The 12,917-nt window shown below is 36.0% G+C and overlaps 1 protein-coding gene across 1 annotated transcript; it reads right to left on the reverse strand.

The window, feature by feature from the left end:
- Positions 1–4,013: 4,013 nt before the first annotated feature.
- osmr (oncostatin M receptor) lies at positions 4,014–12,799 on the reverse strand (the record flags this gene model as incomplete). The annotated part of the gene is made up of 15 exons (XM_079251615.1): positions 4,014–4,310; positions 5,072–5,156; positions 5,243–5,324; positions 5,464–5,616; positions 5,814–5,981; positions 7,515–7,616; positions 7,732–7,917; positions 8,140–8,353; positions 8,460–8,545; positions 9,797–9,945; positions 11,185–11,299; positions 11,394–11,663; positions 12,173–12,326; positions 12,481–12,635; positions 12,712–12,799. The coding sequence occupies 15 exons, from the start codon at positions 12,797–12,799 to the stop codon at positions 4,014–4,016; spliced, it is 2,304 nt and encodes a 767-aa protein (XP_079107741.1).
- Between the last annotated feature and the right edge of the window lie 118 nt (positions 12,800–12,917).

Below are 12,917 nucleotides of genomic sequence, written 5' to 3' on the forward strand. Positions count from 1 at the left end.
TCTTCTGGAACTTTATTTTGTTTTTTTGTCAACATGGCATATTGTTGATAGTTCACCAGCATATATTTATTTTGAGAAGTACTTCTGAGCTGAGTTCCACACTAAAACACAAAGTTTCTTGAGTGTCTGTACACAATGTTTCAAATCTTGTTTCTTTTTCAGAGAGCACAGGAAAGTGAGGGTAAGAGTTCAACATAAGACGCCTGTGTGAAGCGAGTGGAAATGTTTTTTTCCTCTTTTTTTAACATCTTAACAGTGTGGACAAAAATCTGTGGGTAAATGTTCTCTGAAGAACAAGTTTCAAATAGATCAATCCAGGGAAAACGGACTTAAGTGGAAACACGGTTCGTCTCTTTCGACTTTGCTGTCTGCTGGTGGCTTCTGTTGACTTGAAGCTCTGTGATTACATAAAACAGTGTTTTGGCAGGTCACACTGTGCTGCTTTTTTTGTTTCTGTGAATTCTGCACCACTGATGGGGAGGTGACTTTGGTCAAAGCACACTCCTGTAATCAATAAACTGTAGAGTGTAGGCTATACCTTTTAAATTATATTTTTGTTTTCTTTCTTTTTTTTGTACATTTTTATATCTGCAACAGCACAAAGTGGAGTTGCATTCTGTATATAATTACACAAGTGCGGTTTACAACAGTTTAATTTGCTCTCAATTCTTAATATCCTCATATTACCTTCAATGTTAGAGATTTTATTTATTATAACTTCACTAGCTTGCAAAAAAATGGAAATATTAGGAATGAAATGATACTTCTCTACTAATTTCTTGGTAACTTTAAAGTTTGAAAACACTCATAGAATGCTGTGTACCTGTGCATACTTAAGAACAAATTTCACTTGCTTACATTACTTTATATTTAGAAAATTTAATGCCAGAAGACAAGGAATAAACTAACATGATTACTTGTTTTAAGGTGAAACTTTGCAGGAGAATCTGCATCATACACATGTCTATAAGAACTACATAACGATGCACATGAATCTTTGTTACTGCTCACTCTAAAGGTACTTTGTATAGGACCACATGCAAGTCTGCAGAGCAAAGCCATGTACCAAGCATGTACCGGTAGTTTCTGCAAAACCAAGCAAGGCAGGCTGACCTGCTCAGGAAAGACAACAAAAGAAGCCTGCCATATATCCTCCATGCTGAAATTTAAAATGATAGAAATTGTTTGATATAACTGATGTTTCCCCCAGGACAGGTCTTAAAAATGTTTAATGACTGTAGGAGAAATAAACTAGTGTACCATTAGGAATGCCATCAAATAATTATTTTCATTTTTGGGACAAAAGCTTGTTTGTAGTTGTGTGAAATGATAACTTTGCAAAAGGAAAAAAAAGCTTGAGTAACAGGTAGTGAAGTTTTAAAATTTAGCCTAGTGCTTATTTTTTAACCTTTCCATTTGAGAAAGGATTTGTTGTGGTTTTTACGTTTGAAATCTACTTGTTTTGATGATCTTTTCTCAGAATTCTGTAAATACTGTATGACTTGTGATGATGGAATAAACTGTGACTTGTGCTTCTGAAAATTTTGGTGGTCAAATCCTGAAGTGACGATGGAGTTTGCATGTTCTCCCTTTGTATGCGTGGGTTCTCTCTGGGTAGCCCAAATCCCTCCCACCGTCCAAAGACATGCATGTTAGGTTGACTGGTTACCCTAAGTTGCCTATAAGTGTGGGTGCGAGCGTGAGTGGTTGTTTGTGTCTGTGTGGCCCTGCGATGGACTGGCGAGCTGTCCAGGGTGTACCCTGCCTTTCGCCCAAAGACTGCTGGGATAGGCTTACACAATCTAAAGTCAGGAGGAGTTGTAGAGATGGTGATCGTGACATAAGTGGTGGGAGACAGAATTCATCATTTGCATGCCATCTTCACTTTTATTACTTTAACATTATGTTTAATCAGAATCCGCTTATTAAAAGCTTGCTGCAAACTTCAATCACTACATATGTGTCTATAGACAGCCATGGACAAAGACTGCATTAGGGTAAGATGAGACAAACGAGAATAGTCATAGATGTAAAGTATGAGACACACACCTATACGGGTAGAAACTCTGGAGATGAACACAGTTCTGCAGCCACAACATGGTATTTGCATAGCTGACCCTCCCAGTTACATCATGACACATATTTTACATTACTTTGTTTCTAAAACCAGCCCTGCAACTTTGAAAAAAAAATGAACAATAGTAAGTCCTTTATGGTTAAAACTTATATTGTTGGTATCATCTGGTAATTATTTATAATGATCTCTGAGATTTGGTTCTCTGGAGAATACTGTTGTCCTTTATAAAACTTTTCATGTTTTCATTTGGCCTGAGCATGTGGAAGAGGAGGAATGGTCTTACTGACTTCTTTTGAGATAAAATACGATAATCTTTTGAGTATTTTTTTTTCTTCTTTTAAAGCTGTAAGCTTCCCAATTGCATGCCCACTCATCATACTTAGCATTGTGATTTATAAAACCCCTGAATCAGCAACTTTTCTGAGCTCTTATCCATTATAAAACTTGCATGTGATCAAGTGCTCGTTTTCATTGACCTGTAGGTACACTGAACATGAATTATTGACATCCGGTGGTGACTATAGGCATAGAAACTATTTTATATGTCAAGCGCAGTTGTGAAAAGATGGTGGCCAAATTCTTCCAGACATACATGTTTTTATCTACCAGTGGCTCCAGTGGCCCCAAGTGTGATGATTGCACTAAAGGTAACTATTTCAAAATTGTGTACATGTGTGCCATTCTAGACTACTTTTAGACATTACTTATACCAGACAGTGCTCTAGCACATACCAGTCAGAACTGGTAATGCTGTTTTAAAGCAGGTTCTCACTTCACAGTTTTTTCAAGAGACACTGTAGTAAAAGTGCTGCAGTTTGGCAACTGCCACATATGTTAATCCACACAAATAGATATTAGTGGCTCATTCAAAGCAACCAAAAATATGATAGTTATTATAGTTACATGGTTAATCAATTCAGTTCTAAAATGTCTATGTATAGCACTTTAAAAAACAACTGGAACTAACCAAAGTACTTCACAATAACAGCTGCAGTCAACAAATCCTGATAAAACACAAATAATAAATGAAAAATAACTTTTAAAAAAAGCTGGAAGTTAATGTTTTTTTTTTTTTGGGGGGGGGGGGGTTAGCTTAAGCCTTTAACAAAGAGTGAAATGAAACAAAGAGAAACCGTTTTCAATTAAATTAGTCTGTCACTAACCTTGGATTTTATTACATTTTGGACCTTTTAAGTCACTATGTCGCCTCTGTCATTCTTGTGCCTCATAGTTCATAGATCTATACACTCTTTTAACATCGCTCAGTTTGGGAAAGATGTTACAGACTTTAGAGGTCACTCCTTAAACTTTGTTCTCTCATCGGAATTTACCCGGGTTACTAGATGTTTGCATCACTTACTATAAAATTGTTACATTTAAAGTGCCTTTTCATCAGGTCTTTCTCATCTGTGCGCTACAAAATACACTTGCATCGTCAATGCTATGCAATACTTTTAATTTTACACACTTAACTCGCTTCGAGCTGCCTTTCAGATCAGAGGTGCTATTGCTATTTGATAATGATCATTGTCTCACCATCCTTGCTGTAATTGTCCCATTTAAAATCATGAAACCAAAAAATCTAATGATGTCTTTTGGATTAATGATCAAATTCCAAGACCTGAAAAGCCTGTAGAAACATTGAATGTCAGTGGAAGGCCAGCGAATGAGAGAAAACACATAAAACCCGTAGCACTTAAAGGGGCAGGATAACCCCATTTCTCATAATATTATCAAATAATAAACCACAATCCTAGAATACAGTTTAACCCTATAATGCTATGTCATATTTATTACATACACTTTCTGACACCTTTTGCATCATTTTATGGTAAAAACTTATACTAGTCTTCTGCTTACATCCAGTCTGAGTTTTCTAGCCTTTCCATTCCCCATAATAACTAATAAAAGCTGGAACTATTGCCCTGAATGTAGCTCACTCAGGGTGATTCTTGACAACGGTGCACAAGTAACTCTTGTTTGTGATACATGTCATTTGCTGAGAGCTTGGTCTGTCCTGGACTATGGCAGCCTGTGGATGGTACTCTGTTGGAAGCGCCTCAGTGGAAGATGACGTGAATGAAAAAGCAGACTGGGAAATAGAGCACAGTGTGTTTGTGAGCTCAGGATTTCTTATTGTGGTTGTTTCATCGAGCAGAGGTTTGATATTCAAGATCTGGACGTCACAGCAGATGCAATCTTCCACCATCTCCGACTGCAGCCTCTGATCCGTCTGTGCAAAGATGCAGGATGCATCAATAATAAAAAAAGACGACTTATTAAAAACAAATGTTTAGATATTGAGTGAACACAAAACACTTGAGTACAGAAAGGTTTGTTTTGAAGTGACACCTTTCTGTGCTTCAATTAAATAACAATCAGAGTTAATTATGTCGTTTCATACTAATTTCATATGTATCTCAGCTAGATAAATGTACTTTGAGAAATTTAAATGCATTCATAATGCTTAAAAAACATTTTAGATGCTTTAGCAGCCCTGGATTTCAAGTACACAATTTAGAATATGTTGAAAGATTAAAATTAAATGAACACATTTAGCAAAAGAAAATGAGCACCACTCATTTTCTCATTTCAGATGGCCCAGGTTAGCTAGAGGATTTTTACTTTGTAGTTTTTACACAATCCACAGCTGCTTACACTTCTCTCATTGAGTTTTCTCTTGTCATCATGTGTTGAAAGCGCAAAACTATTGATAACCTTTGGTGAATGCTTTATAGATCTTTGGAGTTTTTCATGAAAATAATAATAATGAAAAATCAATTCTTTTTTTATTTTCAAGACCATTACAACAAAAACTCTTTGTTGCTAAATAAAATTGGAAATTTTAATAAAATACTCTTACAAAACAAAGCTTGTTTCTTTGGATTTTTCTGAGGATACCCTGTACTTACAATAAAGTATCTCTTCACGTGAGCACATAATGGTTATTTTCTCTTGGTACATGATTTGACTGTTTTGGGTGTTTGTCCATACCTCAAACAGGAAGCTGTCAAACTCAGGAGTTTTAATGTTCAAACCAGCTGGATACACAAATATCTCCCTCAGTCCACTCTTTATCCTGAAGAGACAGACAGGCTGCAGATCATTCATTTCATTATTAAATAAATCCTTTTTAAAAAAAAATTTATAGTTGACTTAACTTACATTTTTCGTTGAGGCCAGAGGAGACATGCACAGGTCAGCAACAGCAAAATGGGAATCAGGATCTTTGCCAAGTGAGCAAAGTCTACATGGAAACAGAGGGTGAGCAGTTTATATAGTGAGCTGCTTCAGACTTTAGCACTGAGCTTAGACAACTTCTACTGTCAGCACATGCAGCCGAGTGATCATGTCTTTGGCTTTGCGTTGGATGTTATAAAACCCACAGTTTATTCTGGTCCTGATGGTGATGCTGGCAGGTATTCCAGGCCCCTCGCTGGTGAGAGCACTAACAGAGCAGATGTATTCTTGATTCTGCTGCAGACCCTCAATAGTCACAGACTTCTGCAGAGGGTCTGCCACTGTAATGTTGAACCGCTCTACATAAACACAAAATCATAACATCACAATTCAATTTTTTAATTAAAGTAATTTAATTTTCAATGTTGCTGAACAGCATCTTAAGTCAGTCATTAGTCAAGGTGAACTCGAGGCTGCTTCTAGTTGATTAATTCATTATACCTGGATAGTCTATTACTTTTTTGTTTGTTTGTTTTGTTTTTTGGCCTGGACTTACTTGCATCTTGACATTGCAGCATATCAGATCCAACTTCCTGTAATTTAACCAGGTAACCAATGATAAATGCTGGTTGAGCTGGATCATCTTCATTGTAATGCCACTCTAATGTAGCAGAAGAGGAGGTGCTCTGAACAGGATGTACCAGAATGGGGGACTGTACAGAATCTATGGAAATGGTTTGATGAAGGATGACAGGTTACAATGATAAGAAGAAGAAGAAGAAGAAGAAAAAAATAAAAATAAAAATAAATAAATAAATATATATATATATATATATATACATATATATACATATATATATATGTATGTATATATATATATATATATATATGTATATATATATATATATATATATATATATATATATATATATATATATATATAACATATATATAACATATATATACATATATATATGTATGTATATATGTATGTATATATATATATATATATGTATGTGTGTATACATATATATATATATATATATATATATATATATATATATATATATATATATATATATATATATATATATATATACACTCACACACACACGCACACGTCCATTGAGATTTGACCAAGACAGTGTCAAAAGACCTGGTGCTGCTTTTAAAGCCTTTGATTTAAAGGTTTTTGTTGTTTTTATTGCTATTTTAAAAATTAACAAGATCATACTGTCCCCAGTGGCAGATTTAAGAGATTTGGGGCCCCAGGCAATGGCAGGTATGGGGCCCTATGGTAAATATTGCACGTTCTACTCCACTACTGTATATTATTTGCGTTGCTAACAGCTAGTGTAAGGGTTGCTTCACTCGATGGTATGAACTGATCATTTATTGGGACGAGTCATTCTTGAAGTTACAGATCAACTCACTGACCGCATCACACACACACACACACACACACACACACAGATCACATTAGGTATTACTTCGCGGCCCTATATACCAGAAGGAGTACTGACAGAAGGGGGGCCCGAGACACATATAATAAGCATTCTGCTGACAGTTTAGTGAATGCATTTTAATCAAAAACCATTTTTGTTGGTAATAAGTAACTAAGTAATAAATAACCATAAGTGTATGACAGGTTTTATGGGGCCCTAAAGAACTGGGGGCCCTAGGCAACCGCCTAGTTTTGCCTAATGGTAAGTCCGCCCCTGACTCTCCCCCAAGGTACATGTTTTTAATTTGTCTTTCTCTTTTCTAACTTAACTTTGTGGCAGAAGTGATTGAATGTCACCAACTATAAATCTAATTTTTCTTTTGGAGTCTTATTAAGCTGATCAAACAAGCAGGATTTATTACAAAAGGTTTTACAACATTTTCCTTGTTTAGGGTGACAAAAAGAAATGAAAGTTTCAGTATTCACACACAGTTATAAGTAATTGCTTCATTAGCTATCTTCACATGATTCTTCCATCCGGTACACAATTACCATATTCTTCAAAATCCTGAGAAAGAGTTATTCATTTATGTTATTCATAATTTTTGCAGCAACGACAACAATTTAAGTTGAAACATTAAACTAAATTTCTTAACAATATCACACATTATTGATATCTAAAATGAAATGTTCATTCTAGATCTAATTAAACATTGTCTTAAAATAAAATCAACCTCATCTTTCAAATCTCTATCAATAACAAAACATATATTAACAGAACTTATTCATTTAAAAAAAAAAAAAAAAACTCACTGAGCTCCTTTGAGTATCCAGTTAGTATTTCCAGTAGTTTGTGTCCATTTTCTGTGCATCCATAAATATGAAACAAATACCTCCGACCCGCCTTGAAATGTTCTAAAAATAGAAGTGATCGACAATAAATACCAAACACAAAGAAAGAATAGTTTACATTTACTATAAAAATAAAGAATACCTAAAAAAAAAAAACTAAAAAAAAAAAAACACGTACCAGCGGGCATATATAAAGTGGTATTTTCTTTTGGCAGTTTAATCCACTGCACAGCACAAGGTTCTGCACTTCCCAGATGACACCACTCCACAGTATAACCACAGGTGACAAAACTCTGTTCATCCCAGGAGAGACTGAAGCCACCTGCCATCGTACTGTTCAGCCGCCTCTTCAATAGGAACATTTCTGGAAAGACTCACACTTTAGTCATTTAGTATTTCAACATGTCAAGCTGCCAGATACAGCAGTCGGACTGTGTGTGTGCTTTAAGATGGGGTAAAAGTAAAACACACTAATGTTAATGGTCTTTAAACTAAAAAATAAAAAGTGAATTTAAAAATAAAGGTATCACTAAGATACCTTTATTTTTGTGTTATTTTTCTTAAGCGGCAGCCTTAAGATGTTCACCTGTGTGTTCCAGTGGTGGGATGGTGATGTGAGCAGGAATGGAGGAGCCAGTGTGAAGAACAGCTTGGATGGTGAACTTGCACTTTTCTGGGCCTATAGAGACCACCGCCTGTCTCTCTTCACTGTCCTTAAATTCTGTCTGGACTTGGTCTTCATGTGACCACTGAACTGTGTAACCTTGGATGTTTACTGTTGCTTCTCTGCTAACAACATGCTAAAAATAAAATGAATTGTTAAGGGTGGTTAATATGCAAACAAATGAAACTATATATTCACTAAAATCAAATCATTTGGACTGAAATAACTGGAAAAAGGCTTACTGGATTCCACAACAGAGTAACAAGACGGGTGTAAGAGTCAGAGAGCTGCTTTATTCTCCTCCATAAGTCCAAGGTCACCAATGGATCTAAGGAGCATATTTGTTAAAGGCATCACAAGATCATTACTGACCACAACTGGTTTACTTGTTACCTATACCAATATTATGAAAGTCTGGACTGGAGTCGCCATTTTAATATATAAGACTTCATAAAACCTAAAGCAGAACATATTTGAAGAAAGAAGAATAGGGAAATAATTCCACCCCGTAATCACCATGTTTTCCTGCATATTGTCAGATTTTTCACTCACGTGTTGTGAAAAAAGTGGGCTGTGTCCAACTTCCCCAGAATCTGCCATTAACAGAGCAGCGCACCCTGGTAGAGTAACGCATACCAGGACGTAGACGATCCAGAGTAACTCTGCAGAGATTACTCGAACTATTGCAACTCAGCTGTTACACAGATGGAAGGGAGCAAAAAGGTTATTAAAATATGAAGCTTATCATGAGCACACACTCTTGCATCCTTTTTAATACTTGTAATAACGGGAAAATTTATCTGCTTTGGTTATGCCTCAGCACAGTCAAGCATCCAGCAATTGACGCAAGCTGATGTCAGGATCTTGTACTTCTATTAAGTCTGAGAAAGGCTGAAATTGTAACGCATCTGACTGTTAAGTTTTACCAATCACTCATTCTCAGGATTACGCATGTACACTATGACAGCTCCTTCCCAGTTGTCATGGGATCTATTCTGATCAATGACATTAGGTGTAACACAGTAACCAGCAACTTTTAGCACACTCTGATCATATATGTATCCATTATCATAAGAAAATGTTTTTTTTAATCTATAGATAACTAAGCAACAAAAAAAACTCCTTATTTTGGGATAACAATTTTAAAAAGTCAAGCACAGCTTCTATCAGTTTCATTCTTAAGTTGGAACATTTAGTTAAAGAAGATATTAAAATATAATACCTGTACAATGCTGTCTGGAAGTGTGGAAATCTGAAAAACGAGGCTCAATTGAGTCAAATTCCCCTTTACGCTCCAGGACACATTGGCATCTGTTAGCCCAGGCTCCACTCTGACCCTCTCCAGCAGAGGAAATACTACCAGTTTTGATTAAATTAATTTTCATTTCATCAAAGTATGCAGTGAACACACCAGCAATGAATCACATTTATATAATGAGGAGGCATTTATTATCAGAAAGACTAATTTTATGTGAGCATATTGTTTCTGTTTATGTACCATCATACACAGAGCTGAAACCGTGCAATAACTCATACAACAAATTCAATGTTTGATTTAAGGGATTTAAAGACACCAAACCTCTGTCAGAGATATTGAAGCTGTAGCTCTCCATCTCCTCACCCAGCATGTTCTTCACCACCACAATGATGTTGTATTCCTGCAGCTGTGGTACAACTGGGAAGGTGCAAGTTGATGGTTTACATCCAATTGGAGCCTGAGTTGAGTTCCTGTGTTTTCAACAACATAAAAGGGAGTTGAAAAAGACTTAGAAATCTATCTGTGATGTACAACTTGTCGCATGATGTAATGAGTACTTAAAGATTTTTTTTTAATTTATATGCATCACAATTTAAGGCTGGGTTACAATGTTAATCAGCAAAAACAACACAAAACGACATCCTGAGCTGCATAAGTCAAACACAAAACATTTGGGATGAAATGGGTCTTTGAAGCACCTTTGAGTTTGCCATTCTGGCTCCCATAGGGAAAATTTTCCAGTTTCCAATACTTATCAAACATTTATCTCAAGCTTTAATTCAAGAATGAGGAGGTACACAGAGGCCTGGATCAGAGGACCGGGGGGTGTACCAGGAAAAAAAGGGAAACAAAAGCTTGTAGATGCGTTTTGGAGCCACTTCGTAAACTAAGAAGAGGATTTTGAACTCTGTCCTAAATTTGGTTGGACGTTGATGTACAAACAAGAATTGGGCTGATGTGAGAAGTTTTACCAACAGTAATTTTGTAAGAGTATAAGCTTAGTCAGGAATAAAGAATACTGCAGTTGTCTAAGCATAAGATATGAACAATAACTAACTGTTGGGGCAACATTATTAGCAGTAGTAATGTTTAATAAAAGCAGAAGGACCAAATAAATAACTGTACGCAATAATGAACTAAACGCAAGTAAAAAATGACACCTAACCTTTTAATACAGTCATTTTTAGGTAATTTGTGTAGAAAAAATTGACTGGCTGATCTTAACAAAACAATTTTGTGAGAGCATTTACACTTTAAAGCTTTCCAGACATTACGAAAGTGCAAAGCTGTGTTTTGTCAGCAAAATAATCCTGACACACTACACAACTGAACTTTTAGGTCTGGTGCCCTGAAAAGAAAATACATGGAAATAATAATAATACAAGACTAAATCTAAACCCCTGAGGAAAAGCACAAGTCAGAGGCTGTGGGACAAATTAATGCAGCAGCATCATCAGCTGGAACAAAATGGTTAGAGGTAAACAACTTTAACCACACCACATATTCCTATCAGGTTTTCTAATTCATCAGGGAGATTAATGACTCAAGCTTGTTACGTCTTCTGTGAGAAGCAACAACTTTGTTTTTGCTTTCAGGGCCACAAGAACAAGAAAAAAAATCTTTTCATCTGGTCAAAAGTGTCATTGTCTAATCTTATTTTGCTAAAATTGTTAATTGAGTTTGCGACTATGTGTGTTGCATGTGCTTACTCTATATGGAGAGTGTGAGTTTGTTTGTTTTGATTTCTGCCTGAATCCCAGGTGCAAGTGATAGTTGCCATGTCAGAGGTTGTACAGCTGAGGTTTCTGGGCTTCTGAGGAGGAACTATAGTAAACACACACAGTTACTTATACATTAAATATCTTAATAGAAATTAGAAATAAGAAAGAATACAAAAGCTATGCTTTTTGAAACTTACAGCTGATGTAGTTCCAGACATAATTCTCCTTGCCTGTTGCTTCAGTGCATGTGAGTAACAAAGCATTGAGTTTATTCGTAATTGTCAGGTTGTGTACAACAACACTCTTGACTCTGGCTCCAACACTCATGAGAGGATACTGGATGTTTCCAACATTCATCCTCGTAATATTGACTCCTTCTAGGGGAACACAGCAGAAAAAAGCACTGGTGCCCTCCACCAGTACTTGCTGAGAAGGAAATATCTTGCTCTTGACATTATTTTTGACTCCTACAAGATAAAGATTAAGTTAAATAGCAGTCAGATAGGGATCTCTATAGCTTTGCGCACAACAAAGCAGGTAAGAAAAATAGACTTCAGTTCAAGTTCAAGTAGCTGATCGAAATAAAAATAATCTGGAAAAGTGTTGCTAAACAACATCTCAAAAAGTTTGTCTTTTTAAAAGGTCCATAAGCAGGGCAGGTGCAGGATGTATGCTATAACAGGAATATGAATTAACAGCAATACATTGCATGAGTTGAGTAACACCGATACAAAAGTTCAGTGAAGGGGAAAAGAGGAAGGATGCTAGAGTATGTGCTGAAAAAAAAAATCAGAGAAATAAAAACAACGGAAAACAGCCAGAGCTTAACCTCTTCATTTCCAGCAGTGATCCAGTTGTAATGAAGTGGTTAAATACACCATCATCACACGTAAAATTGCAAGAAAAAAGGCCTTTATTTGTTTGATCTCAAGTTAATTCAATAGGTTGAGAATAAAGGTTTGGAATAGTTACTAACCATAGTTGGTTATCCAGTTGCTCCATGGACTCACAACGGACTGATTATAGAGATTTCGTATTCTGACAGAGTGATCAACACACTCCAGGGGTAGATCAGAGATCCATGTCCATGTGTATTCAGTGGGATTTCCAGCAGATATACTCAGATTTGTCTAGTAATGTTAAACAGATCATTTTATTTATTTATTCTGTTTAAAAAAAAAAAAAAAGGCATTAACAATGTATAATTATTGAAATTTAAAGTCTTTAATATGAATAAAATTCTGACTCAATAATAATAATAAAAAAAACTCCTTCAATACTCACACTATAAATGACAGAGTGCTTCTCAGTGCGGCTAACCTGGATCTCATAAATATTACTCACTGCGTCTTTGCTTTTCACCAACCAACTCACCACAAGGCTTTGCTTGTCACTAATAGCCTTCAACTGAATGATGTTTGGTTTTGGTGGGAAAGAACCTGGCACACGATTCAAACACAAATCATGCAAATATACACGAGAAAGCTTTGAAATAAACAGAGAAATCTAGCTCACCAGTGTCAATAGAGCATTCACGGTAATCCTTCAAAAATATGAGGAACAACCCGACCAGGCTTGTGCAGAATCTTTTGACACTGGTCATCTTCTCAGCTAAGAAATAATCAAACCAGCAGACTGGAACTCTGGCCATTGATGGTAAAAACAAACTGGAAGCCTCATGAGTCATGAGCAAACTGCAGCTTGCCTACATTTCATCAGAA

This window comes from Telmatherina bonti (genome assembly GCF_933228915.1).
Source record: "Telmatherina bonti genome assembly, chromosome: 13".
NCBI lineage: Eukaryota > Metazoa > Chordata > Actinopteri > Atheriniformes > Telmatherinidae > Telmatherina > Telmatherina bonti.